The sequence below is a fragment of the Pan troglodytes genome, chromosome 21 (assembly GCF_028858775.2).
Source record: "Pan troglodytes isolate AG18354 chromosome 21, NHGRI_mPanTro3-v2.0_pri, whole genome shotgun sequence".
NCBI classification, from domain to species: domain Eukaryota; kingdom Metazoa; phylum Chordata; class Mammalia; order Primates; family Hominidae; genus Pan; species Pan troglodytes.
The window spans coordinates 40886855-40903883 of NC_072419.2; the positions used below are offsets into that span (position 1 = coordinate 40886855).

The window sequence follows — 17029 nt, forward strand, 5'->3', positions numbered from 1 at the left end:
ATTTTCAAGCTTACTGACAAAATTGTTCATAGTATTTCATTTTTTATTGTTTAAGGCAATAAAGTTTCCTATGAGTATGGCTTTAGTTGTATCACACGAGTTTTGATACGTTGGATTTTTTTGAGATGGAGTCTCGCTCTGTCACCCAGGCTGGAGTGCAGTGGTACGATCTTGGCTCAGAGCAACCTCCGCCTCCTGGGTTCAAGTGATTCTCCTGCCTCAGCCTCCCAAGTAGCTGGGATTACAGGCGCCTGCCACCACGCCCAGCTAATTTTTGTATTTTTAGTAGAGACTGGGTTTCACTATGTTGGCCAGGCTGGTCTGGAATTCCTAACCTCAAGTGATCCACCTGGCTCAGACTCCCGAACTGCTGGCATTACAGGCAGGAGCCACTGTGCCCAGCCATTTTCTTCAATATCATTTAGTTGAAAATATATTCTAACTTCCAGTAACATTTCTTCTTTGAGACTACTTTAAAATGTACCATGTTCAATTTCCAAATACTTAGGAGTTTTCTTTTCTTTTTTTTTTTTTTTTGAGACAGACTCTCGCACTGTTGCCAGGGCTGGTGTGCAGTGGCTGGATCTCGCTTGCTGCAAGATCCTCCACCTCCAGGGTTCAGATGATTCTCCTGCCTCAGCCTCCCCAGTAGCTAGGATTACAGGTGCCTGCCACCACACCCGGCTAATTTTTTTTGTTATTTATATATTTATTTTGAGGCGGAGTTTCGCTCTTGTTGCTCATGCTGGAGTGCAATGGCACGATCTCAGCTCATCGCAAACCTCCGCCTCCCGGGTTCAAGCGATTCTCCTGCCTCAGCCACCATGCTTGGCTAATTTTGTATTTTTAGTAGAGATGGGGTTTCTCCATGTTGGTCAGGCTAGTCTCGAACTCCCGACCTCAGGTGATCCACCCACCTCGGCCTCCCAAAGTGCTGAGATTACAAGTGTGAGCCACCGTGCCCGGCCATTTTTTGTTTGTTTGAGACAGAGTCTTGCTCTGTTGCTAGAGTGCAGTGGCACAATCTCGGCTCACTGTAACCTCCACCTCCCGGGTTCAAGCGATTCTCCTGCCTCAGCCTCCCAAGTAGCTGGGATTACAGCCGCGCGCCACCGCACCTGGCTAATTTTTGTATTTTTAGTACAGACGGGGTTTCACCATCTCGGCCAGGCTGGTCTCAAACTCCTGACTTTGTGATCCACCCGCCTCGGCCTCCCAAAGTGCTGGGATTACAAGCGTGAGCCACCATGCCCGGCCTAATTTTTTTTTGTATTTTTAGTATTTTTTGTATTTTTAGTTTCACTATGTTGGCCAGGCTGGTCTCGATCTCCTGACCTCATGATCTGCCTGCCTCGGCCTCCCATTCTTTTTATATTTTTATAATTTCTTTCTGGCTTAACTCTACTGTGGTAATAGAAAATACACTATATGACTGCAATCATTGAAAATGCGTTGTGACTTGCTTAACGGTCCATTATATGGTCAACTTTGGTAAGTGCTGCAGGTACATTCGAATATGCATATTAACACCTATGGTTGCATCATTCTATGTATGACATGCAGGCTCAGTTTGCTAATGATTTGTTCAAATCTTCTACATCCTTATTGATTTTTTTGGTCTGTTTGTTCTTTCACTGACTGAAAGAGGTATGTTAAAAATCTCCCAGTCAGGCACAGTGGCTCATGCCTGTAATCTCAGCACTTTGTGGGGCTGAGGTGGGAGGATCACTTAAGCCTAGGCATTTGAGAACAGCCTGGACAACATAGTGGAACCCTGCCTCTACAAAATATTTAAAAAATTAGCCGGGTGAGGTAGCATGCACCTGTAATCCAAGCTACTTGGGAGGCTGAGTTGGGAGAATTGCTTGAGCCCAGGGAGGCTGAGGCTGCAGTGAGCCTTGTTTGTACCACTGCACTCCAGCCTGGGCAACAAAGTGAGACCCTGTCTCAAAAAAAAAAAAATCCCCCACTGTGACTGCCATTTTTGCTTTATATATTTTGGAGCTATGTAATTAGATGCAGTTCTATGTAGAATTACTATATCTTCTGGGTGCAGTGATCTTTTTATCATTATAAAATAATCCTCTTCATCTCTAGTAAGTTTTCTTGTCTTAAAATATTCTTGATCTGATAGTATAGTTACATCAGCCTCTTTGGGCTGTCGGCATAATACAGTTTTTTCTGTCATTTTACTTTCCAGCTTTCTGTGTCCTTATATGCAAAATTTTTTGTTTTTGTTTTTGGGGTTTTTTCCTGAAACAAAGTCTCACTCTGTCGTCCAGGCAGGAGTGCAGTGGCACGATCATGACTCACTGAAGCCTTGACCTCCCAGACTCAGGTGACCCCCCTACCTTACCCTCCTGAGTAGGTGAGACTACAGATGTGCGCCACCACACCCAGATAATTTTTGTATTTTTTGTAGAGACAGAGTTTTGCCATGTTGCCCAAGCTGGTCTTAAACTCCTGGGCTCAAGCAATCCGCCTGCCTCAGCTTCTCAAAGTGTTAGGATTACAGGCATGAGCCACTGCACCTGACCTAAGATGTGACTGATTGATTGACTGATTGACTGATTTAGAGATGGAGTCTCACTCTGTCCCCAGGCTGGAGTGCAGTGGCGCGATCTCAGCTCACTGCAACCTCCGCCTCCCGGGTTCAAGTAATTCTCCTGCCTCAGCCTCCCGAGTAGCTGGGACTACAGGCACGTGCCACCACACCCAGCTAATTTTTAATATTTTTAGTAGAGATGGGGTTTCACTGTCTTAGTCAGGATGGTCTCGAACTCCTGACCTCGTGATCCGCCCGCCTTGGCCTCCCGAAGTGCTGGGATTACAGGTGTGAGCCACCGCGCCCGGTCTGTTTTATTTTGAACTTATGTTCAAAATTACATGTTTTTCTTTGACCTTCTCCTACTTGGGTTTATAGAGCTTCCTGAATAAAAATCTTAGTAAATGTCGAAAAAAATTTCATCCATAATCTCCTCAAATACTGATTCTGCCTCGTTCTGTCTCTTCTCCCATTCTAGAACTCCACTGATGTATAATTTGGGCTGTTTTACTAAGTTTCAGATCTCTTACTTTTTTTTTTTTTTTCTGTGTTTTCTATCCTTTTCTCTCCAAGTTTGAATCTAGGTATTTTCAACAGACTTTATCTTCCATATTGCTAATCTTCTCTTTAGCTTTGTGTAATCTGCTGCTAAATTCATCTATACATTTTTTTTTTTTTTTGAGACGGAGTCTCGCTCTGTCACCCAGGTTGAAGTGCAGTGGCGTGATCTCGGCTCACTGCAACTTCCGCCTCCCAGGTTCAAGTGCCCAGGTTCAAGCGATTCTCCCATCTCAGCCTCCCGAGTAGCTGGGATTACAGGCGTATGCCACCACGCCTGCCTAATTTTTATATTTTTAGTAGAAACAGGGTTTCACCATGTTGGCTAGGCTGGTCTTGAACTCCTGACCTTAAGTGATCTGCCCACCTTGGCCTCCCAAAGTGCTGGTATTACAGGCATAAGCCACTGCGCCCGGCCCATCTATTACATTCTATTTTTTTTTTTTTTTTTTTTTGAGACGGAGTCTCGCTCTGTCACCCAGGCTGGAGTGCAGTGGCGCGATCTCGGCTCACTGCAAGCTCCGCCTCCCAGGTTCACGCCATTCTCCTGCCTCAGCCTCCCAAGTAGCAGGGACTACAGGCGCCCGCCACCATGCCTGGCTACTTTTTTGTATTTTTGGTAGAGACAGGGTTTCACCATGTTGGCCAGGATGGTCTCAATCTCTTGACCTCGTGATCCGCCCGCCTCGGCCTCCCAAAGTGCTGGGATTACAGGCATGAGCCACCGCGCCTGGCCTTACATTCTTAATTTATTATGTTTTCTATTTCTAGAATTTCCATTTGATTCATTTTTTACATACCCTGGTGAAATTATTCTGTTATTTATTTCTTGAACATATTAATCATTGATCATAGCTATTTTTCTTTTTTGGGAGGGGGGAAAGGGTCTCACTTTGTCACCCAGGCTGGAGTGCAACGGCACAATCTCAGCTCACTGCAACCTCCAACTCCTGGGCTCAAGTGATCCTTCCACCTCAGCCTCCCAAGTAGCTGGAACTACAGGCACACACCACCACACCCAGCTACTTTTTGTATTTTTGGTAGATACAGGGTTTCACCATGTTGGCCAGGCTGGTTGAATTCCTGGCCTCAAGTGATCTGCCCATCTTGGCCTTCCAAAGTGCTGGGATTACAAGCGTGAGCCACTGCATCCAGCTGATCACAGCTATTTTAAAGTCCAAGTCGTTTGATAACTTCAATATCTAAATCACCTGTAAATCTGTTTTTATTGTCTATTTTTTTCTGTCTCTTATTATGCTTGGTAATTTTTTTCCTTTTCTTTTTTTCTTTTCTTTTTTTTTTTTTTGAGAAGGAGTCTCATTCTGTCATCCAGTCGGGAATGCAGTGGCGTGATCTTGGCTCACTGCAACCTCTGTCTCCCAGGATCAAGTGATTCTCCTGCCTCAGCCTCCCGAGTAGCTGGGACTACAGGCATGCACCACCATGCCTGGCTAATTTTTGTATTTTTAGTAGAGACAGCGTTTCACTATGTTGCTTAGGTTGGTTTTGAACTCCTGACCTCAGGTGATCCGCCAGCCTCGGCCTCCCAAAGTGCTGGGATTACAGCTGTGAGCCACCATGCCCAGCCAATGGTTGGTAATTTTTTATTGAATGACAGACATTGTGTATGACAAACTACAGCAGCTTGGATGAAGGTATTTTCTTCTGGAAAAGATTTCTTTAAGCTGGTAATTACAATATAGTTGTTTCACTTTAGGGATTGAGCTAATTTGAAGCTGGATTTAGTCTTTGTAAAACTAGTCTATATTGGTCTACCCTTACTCCTAGAGTGTAGTCCTTCAGAAGTTCCAGCCTAAAGGCAAGTCCTTTACCAGAGCCTTGTCATTTTGGTTGGTCCTGCACTCCAATTTGTATTTCCCCAGCACCCTGAGACTGCCAATAGCTCTGCTTAGCTTCTTGGTCTCTAGCCAGCCAATTTCTGTTCTGCTTCTCCACCTGTGTCACTTACAAATTGGTAAATGCTTCAAGGACAAAGCAGCTCAGACTGTTCGTATTACTTTTTGTACTTTCCCCTCTGGGATCTTAATCCCTGGAGTCCTGCTTATCTTGGTACTTTCCAATGCCTTCCAGCAGATGTGGGTTTTTTTTTTTCCTTTTTTCATATTCATCCTGCTTTTCTTGTTGTTCGTGGCAGGTAGGTTGGTCTGCTACTGCAAGCCCGTTCACCAATCCACCAGAACCAGAAGGGAAGTGCATGACCTGGTTTTAGTGAGCCCGTGCTGATGACTGAGGAGCACCTCTTCCCATCACTAAACCATATGCACGAATGTGTCCTATAACATTGAGAGGTTATTGACAGACTTTTTAGTGAGAACAAGTTAGCATGGTAGCAAGAACAAAGACTTTGGAGTCAGATTCGCATTTAAATCCAGGTTCCAGACAGCTCCGGTGGCTCACACCTGCAATCACAACACTTTAGGAGGCCGAGGTGGGAGCATCACTTGAGGCCAGGAGGTTGAGACCAGCCTGGGCAACAAAGTGAGACCCCCCATCTCTACAAAAAAAAAAAAAAAAAAAAAAAAAAAAATTAGCTGGGCATGGTAGCATGCATCTGTAGTCCCAGCTATTTGGTTTGTTTTTATTTTCGTTTTTTGAGTCATGATTTTACTCTGTTGCCCAGGCTGGGGTGCAGAGGTATAATCATGGCTCACTGCAGCTTAGACCTTCCAGGATCAAGCAATCCTCCTACCTCAGCCTCCTGAGTAACTACAACTACAGGCACATGCCACCACAACCAGCTAATTTTTTTTTCCCCCTGGGGGTAGAAACAGAGTCTCACTATGTTGCCCAGGCTGGTCTTAAACTCCTAGGCTCAAGCAATAGTCCCACCTTGGCCTCCCAAAGTGCTAGGATTACAGATATGAGCCACCGTGCCTGGCCTCAATTTGACAAATTTTGACCTATGTATACATCCATAAAACCATTACAGTCAAGAAAGTGAACATATCCATCATTCCCAAGTTTATCAATTTTAATGCTCATCCCAAGGAACCATCTTTGTTTCAGTGATTTTCACTATTAGTTTTGTTTTCTACCCTTTGTTTCTACTCAGATCTTTATTATTTCTTTTAATCTGCTTACTTTGAGTATAATTTTATCTTTTCCTAGTTTCTTAAGGTAGAAGCTGTGGTCATTGACTTGAGGTCTTCTTTTCTAATATAAGCATTTGGTGCTATAAGTCTCTCCCTAAGAACTACTTAGTGACATCCCACATATTTTGATGGGTTGTGTTTCATTTTCATCCATTTCAAAATACTTTCTAATTTCCTTTATGATTTATTCTTTGATCTATGGGTTAATTAAGAATATGTTACTCAGTTTCTAAATATTTGGGGATTCTCTAGATATCTTTCTGGTATTTTTTATTTAATTCAATTGTGGTCAGAGAATATATTTTGTATAACTTGAATCCTTTTAAATTTACTGAGCCTTGTTTTATAGACCAGAATGTGGTCTATCTTGCAAATGTTCCGTGTACATTTGAAAAAAATTATGTGTTTTGCTGTTGTTGGATGGAGTGTTCTATAAATGACAACTAGGTCAAGTTGGGTTTTTTTTTTTTTTGAGATGAAGTCTAGGTTTGTTGCCCAGGTTGGAATGCAGTGGCACTATCTCCGCTCACTATAACGTCTGCCTCCCAGGTTCAAGCTATTCTCCTGCCTCAGCCTCCCAAGTAGCTGGGATTACAGGTGCATAACACCACACCCAGCTAATTTTTCTATTTTTAGCAGAGACGGGGTTTCACCATGTTGGTCAGGCTGGTCTCAAACTCCTGGCCTCAATCTACCCGCCTTGGCCTCCCAAAGTGCTGGGATTACAGGCGTGAGCCACCATGTCTGGCCCAAGTTGGTTGTTATTCAAGTCTTTTATATCTTTGCTGATTTTATGTCTGCTTGTTCTACCAATCATTGAGAAAGGGATATTGAAATCTCTGTAATTGTGGATCTATTTCTCCTTGTAGTTCTATCAGTCTTCATATATTTTGAAGCTCTGTAATTTGATACATAAGCATTTAGTATCGCTCTTTTATCATTATGAAATGTATTTTATCCCTGGTGATACCCTTGGCTCTGAAATTTGTTTCTTTTTTTACTAACTTATTGTCTGTTTCTCTCAGAAGTATAAGCACCATGAAGCCAGGCACTGTGTCTTGTTTTGTATCCCTAACACCTAGCAGAGTAGCTGGCACTTAGTGAATATTTACAAATCTTTACTAAAGGAAGGACAGAAGGGAGGGAAGGATTGTAATGCATATGCTGATAGAGGTAGGCACCAGGAATAAGTGATAAGAAGGGGACAGCACCTGTTTTGAAGACAATATATCATAATGAGTAAAATAAACACAGAGGCAATTTCAAGAGTGTGACACGAGCCAGGAAAAGGATAAGCATAAGATTCTTTGGAAGACTAAGGTGATGAGAGACACCTTTCTTTTTTTTTTTTGAGATGGAGTCTCGCTCTGTCACTCAGGCTGGAGTGCAGTGGCACCATCTCGGCTCACTGCAAGCTCCGCCTCCCGTGTTCACGCCATTCTCCTGCCTCAGCCTCCTGAGTAGCTGGGACTACAGCCGCCTGCCACCACGCCTTGCTAATTTTTTGTATTTTTAGTAGAGACGGGGTTTCGCCATATTGGCCAGGCTGGTCTCGAACTCCCGACCTTGTGATCCGCCCGCCTAGGCTTCCCAAAGTGCTGGGATTACAGGCGTGAGCCACCGCGCCCGGCCCTGTATGCTTACTAAGAGTCTCTTGGCCGGGCACAGTGGCTCACGCCTGTAATCCTAGCACTTTGGGAGGCCGAGGCAGGTGGATCACCTGAGATCAGGAGTTCGAGAGCAGCCTGGCCAAGGTGGCAAAACCCCGTCTCTACTAAAAATTCAAAAATTAGCCAGGCGTGGTGGCACACGCCTATAACTCCAGCTACTTGGGATGCTGAGGCAGGACAATCACTTGAATCCAGGGTGGGGGAAGGGGGAGGGGGTTGCAGAGGTTGCAATGAGCCGAGTTGGCACCACTTCACTCCACCTGGGCAAAAGAGCAAAACTCTGTCTCAAAAAAAAAAAAACAAAAGTCTCTGAAGTTGTTCCTAACCTGTTTCTGCCAGTAGTTCTTGTTATTGCAGTTTGATTAGATATTAACAGAGATAATAAAATTGAAATGCAAAAGACAGTTGTTATTTCTATGAGGACCAAGTTGAATGCTTTTGAAAGATTAGACAGAAGAGCCAAAAAACAAACAAAAAAAACTGTTCTCAAAGTACATATGAGAGAGATAACTATAAAAATTAAGGCCAGCCAGGAACGGTGACTCACACCTGTAATCCCAGCACTTTGGGAGGCCGAGCAGGCGGATCACAAGGTCAGGAGTTCGAGATCAGCCTGGCCAATATGGTGAAACCCCGTCTCCACTAAAAATACAAAAATTAGCCAGGCATGGTGGCACGTGCCTGTGGTCCCAGCTTCTCGGGAGGCTGAGGCAGAGGAGTCGCTTGAACCCGGGAGGCAGAGGTTGCAGTGAGCTGAGATTGCACCATTGCACTCCATCCTGGGTGACAGAGCGAGACTCCGTCTCAAAAAAAAAAAAAAAATTAAGGCCAAGCACAGTGGCTCATGCCTGTAATCCCAACACTTTCGGAGGCCAAGGCAGGAGGATTACTTGAGTGCAGCAGTTCAAGACCAGCCTGGGCAACATAGCAAGACCCCATCTCTACAAAGAAATTTTTAAAAATTAGCCAGCTGTGGTGGTACATGTCTGTAGTCCTAGCTACTCAGGAGGCTGAGGTGGGAGGATTGCTTGAGCCCAGGAGGTTGAGGCTACAGTAAGCCGTGATCATGCCACCACATTCCAGCCTCGGTGACAGAGCAAGACCCTGTCTTTAAAAAAAAAAAATTAGAAGGTACATTGTCAAATTAGAAAACTTCTTTAAAATGATATGGCCAATAAGAACGGAAAGGGCAGTGGGACGCGGTGGCTCACGCCTGTAATCCCAGCACTTTGGGAGGCCAAGGCAGGCAGATCACAAAGTCAGGAGTTTGAGAGCATCCTGGCTAATATGGTGAAACCCCGTGTCTACTAAAAACACACAAAAAAATTAGCCAGGCGTAGTCACGGGCACCTGTGGTCCCAGCTACTCCGGAGGCTGAGGCAGGAGAATGGCGTGAACCCGGGAGGCAGAGCTTGCAGTGAGCCAAGATCGTGCCACTGCACTCCAGCCTGGGTGACAGAGCGAGACTCTGTCTCAAAAAAATAAAAAAGAATGGAAAGGGCAGTGGAAAGAAATGTGATGGATGTGGTGAGGAGGGTCTTCAGGGCTTTGTATGCCCCTCTAAGGTATCTGGATTTTATCCTGAGGTCAATGGTGAACATTCAAAGGTGCCGAGCAAGACGGTGACAGAAACAGATTCACATTTTAGAAAGATGGCTCTGACTACAGAATAGAGTGAATGAGCAAGACTGAATGCAAAAAGACCGTCAGGAAGCTGTTGCTGTAAACAAGAGATAATCTGGACCTAATTAAGAGTGTTTTCACTATTCCTTTTTCTTTTTTTTTTTTTTTTGAGATGGAGTCTCACCCTGTGGCCCAGGCTGGAGTGCAATGGTGCAGTCTCGGCTCACTGCAAACTCTGCCTCCTGGGTTCAAACAATTCTCCTGCCTCAGCCTCCCAAGTAGCTGGGATTACAGGCACCTGCCACCATGCCCAGCTATTTTTTGTATGTTTGGTAGAGCTGGGGGTTTACCACGTTGGCCAGGCTGGTCTTGAACTCCTGACCTCGTGATCCACTTGCGTTGGCCTCCCAAAGTGCTGGGATTACAGGTGTAAGCCACCGCGCCTGGCCTGTTTATAATATTTTTTTTTTTTTTTTTTTTTGAGACGGAGTCTTGCTCTGTCACCCAGGCTGGAGTGCAGTGGCGCGATCTCGGCTCACTGCAAACTCCACCTCCCGGGTTCGCGCCATTCTCCTGCTTCAGCCTCCCTAGTAGCTGGGACTACAGGCGCCCACTACCGCGCCCAGCTAATCTTTTGTATTTTCAGTAGAGACGGGGTTTCACCGTGTTAGCCAGGATGGTTTCGATTTCCTGACCTCGTGATCCGCCCACTTTGGCCTCCCAAAGTGCTGGGATTACAGGCATGAGCCACTGCACCCAGCCTGTTTTTACTATTCTTAAGAGCTAATTTTAAATCAAAATTAGCTGGGCATGGGGGTGCACACTTGTGGTCCCTACTACTCAGGAGGCTCAAGTAGGAGGATCACTTGAGCCCAGGAGGTCAAGGCTGCAGTGAACCGTGATTGTGTCACTGCACTCTAGCCTGGGTGACAGAATAAGACCCTGCCAAAAAAAAAAAAGCTAATTTTATGGGTTAAGTAAGCTTTTGTGGGCTTTCTAAGGAAACAACATTACTGCCATAGTTTTCATGGGAAATCATATTCCAAACAACAAATTACATGCTAATTAGCATACAACCTATTTGCGGACTAAGGACTGTTTGCAACTTATTTGCCATTACAAATGGTAACTTCTACAGAAGCCTCATCTGCTTCCCCAGTTACAATCTTAATCTGGATCATTTCCACTGCAATTGCAAAATCTCTTTCTTATGCAGAGGACATCTAAAAACGGGCTGTTTCTAAATATGATGGTCAAGAATACATCTTTTTAAATGTTTGTACAAAACAGAGGTTAGGCTTTGGTATCTGTGACTGTAAACTACTCTTGGTACCCAGAAAAGAAAATAAGAACACTTACTTCATGAAATACTGCTCCAGAATACGGAGATACTCCCAAGTCCAACAGTGAAAGGCCTTCAACCACTGAAAAATTAGATATACAAGTTCACTCAGACTAAGCAGGCAGCTATAGACCAAATTGTTAGATACCCCCAGAACCAAAAAGGGCCTTAGCGTTTATCTAACCCCCTTTACCTCATCCCCAGCAAGTGGCTTTAAGTCTTGAACATTTCTGATGACAGGAAACTCTCTTTCATGGACAGCATCCTTTTTCATTGCGGGCAGCACTTGTTATAAGACAGTTTTATGTTAAACTATCCGCTTCCTTCTAGTTCCTTGTAACTCTTACCAACTCTCAAAAATGTCTCATTTATGCCTAATCTTCCCCATTCCAAAGCACAATAAGATAACAAATTAGAAGCTGGTGAGAAATGTTGCCATAGTGTGAGGAAATGGGCAGTCACTCTCATATGCTGCTCATTTGAGTGACATTTGTATTAACTTTTTGACAGGGCAATATGTGCTTTCTAAGTGTGTGCCTTCTGACCCAGATATGATACTTCCTAGGGCAGTTTATCCTATGGAAATAACTTGACAAGTACCCAAAGAGGTATGTTCCTTACACTGTTCAGAGTACTGAACAATTAGAAATAATCTGAATGTCCATTAATGAAAATTTATTTCAATGAATTATGATATAATATATATCTCTATATAATGGAATGCTTTATACTTAAAATTATACTGTGTTATAAATAATAAATAAATAAGTGGAAGAGAAAGGAGAGCTTTTCCCTACAGAGAATTCTAAGGATCAAATGTAGAAGGAACAAAGAGACAGAAAATCACCACTTGGCATACTCCATCCATAGTAATAATCACAAAAGGCAAGAATCATCAATGGATGCTAAAATTAGTGGGCAAAAATATGAGAAACAGAATATTTGCAAGGGGAAAAATAATAATTTTACATGGGTGGTGGCTCATGCCTGTAATCCCAGCACTTTGGGAGGCCAAGGCAGGTGGATCACCTGAGGTCAGGAGTTCAAGACCAGCCTGGCCAACACGGCAAAACCCTGTCTCCATTAAAAATACAAAAATTAGCCAGGCATGGTGGCACGCACCTGTAATCCCAGCTACTTGGGAGGGTGAGGCAGGAGAATCGCTTGAACCTGGGAGGCGGAGGTTGCAATGAGCCAAGATTGTGCCACTGCACTCCAGCCTGGGCAACAGAGTGAAACTCCTTCTCAAAAAGCAAACAAACAAAAAAGCATAACCTCAGTCTAACTGTGAGAAGACATCAGGCAGACCCAAATGGAGACATAAAATAACTGGCAAGTACTCTTAAAAATATTAAGCCTATGTACAACTACTAGGTATCCATAAAAATTAAATTTAAAAAATTTTAAATGTTAAGTCTGAGGAAGTATCCCAGATTAGAAGAGACTAAGGCAACAAAACAACTAAGTGCAAAGTGGAATCACAGGTTGGATATTGGACTAGAAATGGACATTAGTGGGGCAAAGTGATAAAATTCTAATAAGGCCTGTAATTAGTTAATAGCATTGTATCAATGTTAATTTTCTGGTTTAGGTCATTGCACTATGGTGATGTAGAATGTTAACATTAGAAAAAGCTGAATGAAAGGTAAACAGGAACTCTTGTAACTTTTTTGAAAATCTAAAATTATTTTAAAATTAAGAGTTAAAATTAAAAAGTATACTAGAGATCTATATTTAATGAAGAAAAGCAGCCCATAAAATATTCTTAAATGAAAAGTAGGTCAAAAGACAGCATATAAAATATAATAGGTTTTTTTGGTGATTTTTTTTTAAATGACTATTTTAGCAATTTCTCTTGGCTTTTACTTATTTTCCTTTGCAAATTTTCTGGGGGTTGAGGGGGTACATGTCCAGGTTTGTTACATGGGTAAATTGCATGTCATAGAGGTTTGGAGTGCAGATAATCTCATCGCCCAGGTAATAAGCACAGTACCTGACAGGTAGCTTTTCCATCTTCACCCTCCTCCCACCCTCCACCCTCAAGTAGGCCCAGGTATCTACTGCTACTTTCTTTGTGTCCATGTGTACTCAGTGTTTAGCTTCCACTTATAAGTGAGAATATGCTGTATTTGGTTTTCTGTTCTTGCATTAATTTGCTTAGGATAATGTCTCCAGCTCCATCCACGTTGGTGCAAAGGACATGAGCTCATTCTTTTTTTTTTTTTATGCTGCATAGTGTTCCATGGTGTATATGTACCACATTTTCTTTATCCAGTCCACCACTGATGGGCATTCAGGTTAATTCCATGTCTTTGCTATTGTGAATACTGCTGTGATGAACATACACATGCATGCATCTTTAGGGCAGAACAATTTCTATTCCTTTAGGTATATACCTAGTAATGGGATTGCTGGGTCGAATTGCAGTTCTGTTTTAGGATCTTTGAGAAATCTTCAAACTGCTTTCCACGGTGGCTGAATTAATTTATATTCCCACCAGCCGTGTATAAGTGTTTCCTTTTCTCCACAACCTTGCCAGCATCTATTATTTTTTGACTTTTTAATAATGGTCATTCTGACTGGTATGAGATAGTATCTCATTGTGGTTTTGAGATAGTATCTCATTGTGGTTTTGATTTGCATTTCTCTAATGACTAATTATGTTGAGCATTTTTTCATATGCTTGTTGGCCACATGCATGTCTTCTTTTGAGACGTGTCTGTTCATGTCCTGTGCCCCCCGTCAACTGTTTTTCCAAGACAGGGTCTCGCTCTATTGCCCAGGTTGAAGTACAGTGGCATGATCAGGGCTCACTGCAGCCTTGACCTCTCAGGCTCAATCGATCCTCCCACCTCAGCCTCTCGAGCAATTGGGACTTCAGGTGTGCATCACTATGCCTGGCTAATTTTTGTATTTTTTGTAGAGATGGGGTTTCACCATGTTACTCAGGCTGGTCTCAAACTCCTGGGCTCAAGCAATCTTCCTGCTTCAGCCTCCCAAAGTGCTGGAATTACAGTGGTGCTGGAATTACAGGTATGAGCCACCATACCCAGCCCTTTGCCTTTTTTTTTGAGACAGAGTCTCGGTCTGTCACCCAGGCTGGAATGCAGTGGCGTGATCTTGGCTCACTGCAACCTCTGCCTCCTGGGTTCAAGCAATTCTCCTGCCTCAGCCACCCAGTAGCTAGGATTACAGATGCCTGCCACCAGACCAGCTAATTTTTGTATTTTTAGTGGAGTCGGGGTTTTACTATGTTGGCCAGGCTAGTCTGGAACTCCTGACCTCAAGTGATCTGCCTGCCTCAGCTTTTCAAAATTGCACATTTTTAAATAGGTTTGTTTGTAGAGTTTTATCTTAAACTTTTATAAGCATTCATTTAATTATTTGAAAGAGAGAGAATGAACATGTACTCAATGAGAAATGCCTGGAAAAATAAATATTTAAATGTTCACAATGACCATTTCTAGGTGATAAGATTACAGAAGATGCTTGATTTTTTTCATCTTCATTTTCTGAATCTTTAGCAATGAGGATGTATTATTTTACAATTATTCAAAAGAAATAGTTTTTGTTTTTGTTTTGGAGACAGGGTCTCGCTCTGTCATCCAGACTGGAGTACAGGAATTACAAACGTGGCTCACTGCAGCCTCAACCTCCTGGGCACAAGCGATCATCCCACCTCAGCCTCCCAAGTAGCTGAGAACACAGGCCAACGCCACTACACCCAGCTAAATTTTTTTTTGGTAGAGACAGTGTCTTGCCATGTTGCTCAGGCTGGTCTTGAACTCCTGGGCTCAAGCCATCTTCCCACCTTGACCTCCCAAAGTGGTGGGATTACAGGCGTGAGTCACTGCACCTAGCTACTTTTTATTTTTGAATCATGTGACTGAGTTACCTATTAAAAAGTAGGTAGGCAGGGATTCAAGGAGTTCAAGATCAGCCTGGGCAACATAAGGAGTCCCTGTCTCTATAAAAAAACAAAAATTAGCTGGGGCATGGTGATGTGTGCCTGTGGTCCCAGCTACTTGGGAGGCTGAAGTGGGAAGATCAATTGAGCCCAGGAGGTCAAAGCTGCAGCGAGTCATGATCATGCTACTGCACTCCAGCCTGTATCAGAGGGAAACCCTGTATCAAATAAACAAAAACAGAAAGAAAAGAAAAGAAAAAAGACCACTACATATTTGTAAGGAGTGGGCTATAATTACGACTTTAAACTTTATAGGACTACCCTAAAGAAGGTAGGGTAGTCCTATAATCAATTTTATAATTCATGGTGGCCATAAAATAAAACAAAGCATATTGCTCAAGACCGTTGTAACTGGTCCTTATACTGCAACCAAAAGGAAATCTCAAGGAGCTGCATAAAGAGGTTGCTGTGTAATAGCTATTAAATCCTTCACTAACAGCTTTACTGGAGACCCAAGGAGATGATTCATCAGGTCAAATCACAAGGCATTTCTCAATCTTAGCCAATGGCATCCTACCACAGAGCAGTAAAAAAGCAACTCTACAGGGCACCAGTATGAGGCCGTCCAGGCACATCACTCTCCACTTGTCTGGTTTAATCCAGATGGAAATTTTTGAGACACAGCTTGAGGACAGACTGCACAACTTTTAGGCAATTGCCTAAAATGTAATTCATCTCAGATATGCTTTTGCTAGATATTGTATATCAGTGGATTTGTTAGTGTATTCTCTGGCAAATGCCTGGAGTGTGGCTCTGCTATATTGATGATTAAATATGGCATCATATTACTTAATTGATAACTGATCTGGGCAAAGGGTCAGACTATGTAAAACATGTAAAACATTTTTTTGTCTTTCTTTTTTGAGACTCACTCTGTTGCCCAGGCCGGAGTGTAATGGCTTGATCATAGCTCATTGCAGCCTCAACCTTCCAGGCTCAAGTGATCCTCCCACCCCAGCCTCCCAAGTAGCTGGGACTATAGGTGCATGCCACCACACCCAGCTAATTTTTAAATTTTTTTTGTAGAAACGGGCTCTTGCTATATTGCCCAGGCTGGTAAAAACATTTTTAAAAACCCTACCATTTACTACAATATTAAAAAGTTGGCCGGGCACAGTGGCTCACGCCTGTAATCCCAGCACTTTGGGAGGCCCAGGCGGGTGGATCACCTGAGGTCAAGCATTCAAGGCCAGCCTGGCCAACATGGTGAAACCCTGTCTTTACTAAAAATACAAAAATTAGCCTATTTGGGAGGCTGAGGTAGAAGAATCGCTTGAACCTGGGAGGTGGAGGTTGCAGTGAGACGAGATTGTGCCATTGCACTCCAGCCTGGGCAACAAAAGTAAAACTCCATCTCCAAGCATAAAAAATAAAAAACCAACAAAAAAAAGTATATGGCTGGGCATGGTGGCTCATGCCTGTAATCCCAGCACTTTGAGAGGCCAAGGAGGGTATATCGCTTGAGCTCAGGAATTCGAGACTGGCCTGGAAACATGGTGAAACCCTGTCTCTACCAAAAATACAAAAAATTAGCCAGGCATGGTGGAGAGTGCAGCTACTCAGCAGGCTGAGGTGGGAGGATCACCTGAGCCCAAGAGTTCAAGGCTGCAGTAAGCTGTGATTGTGCCACTATACTCCAGCCTGGGCGACAGAGCCAGACCCCGTCTCAAAAAAAAAAAAAAAAAAGTATAGGAAGAACATAAACTCAGAATATTTTTTGTTTGTTTGTCTTTGAGACAGAGTCTCACACTCTGTCGCCCACGCTAGAGTGCAGTGGCATGATCTTGGCTCACTGCAACCTTCACCTCCCGGGTTCAAGCAATTCTCCTGCCTCAGCCTCCTGAGTAGCTGGGATTACAGATGCACACCACCATGTATGGCCAATTTTTTTGTATTTTTAGTAGAGGCAGGGTTTTACCATGTTGGCCAGGCTGATCTCACACTCCTGACTTCATGATCTGCCTGCCTCAGCCTCCCAAAGTGCTGGGATTACAGGCGGGAGCCACCACGCCTGGCCCAGAATATTTTTAATGGAATACATTTAGTTTTAATGATAAACTTATTACTATCCTTACTTTTCTAATTTTGGTGCACACGATTAAAAACTGTGACCTGGTCTGCAGTGCATTTGGAAACATCTAAGGTACATAGATGTTTCATCTATGTACATCTAAGGCACATAAAACATACTGGTACAAGAGTACCAATATC

General features: G+C 43.4%; 1 protein-coding gene across 1 annotated transcript in view; it reads right to left on the reverse strand.

The window, feature by feature from the left end:
- The window catches only part of PIGU (phosphatidylinositol glycan anchor biosynthesis class U), a 114442-nt gene that overhangs the window by 86457 nt on the left and 10956 nt on the right, over window positions 1–17029 (reverse strand). Inside the window, 1 exon segment of the mRNA NM_001280440.1 lies at window positions 10869–10933. Coding sequence (NP_001267369.1) covers window positions 10869–10933 — 65 coding nt within the window.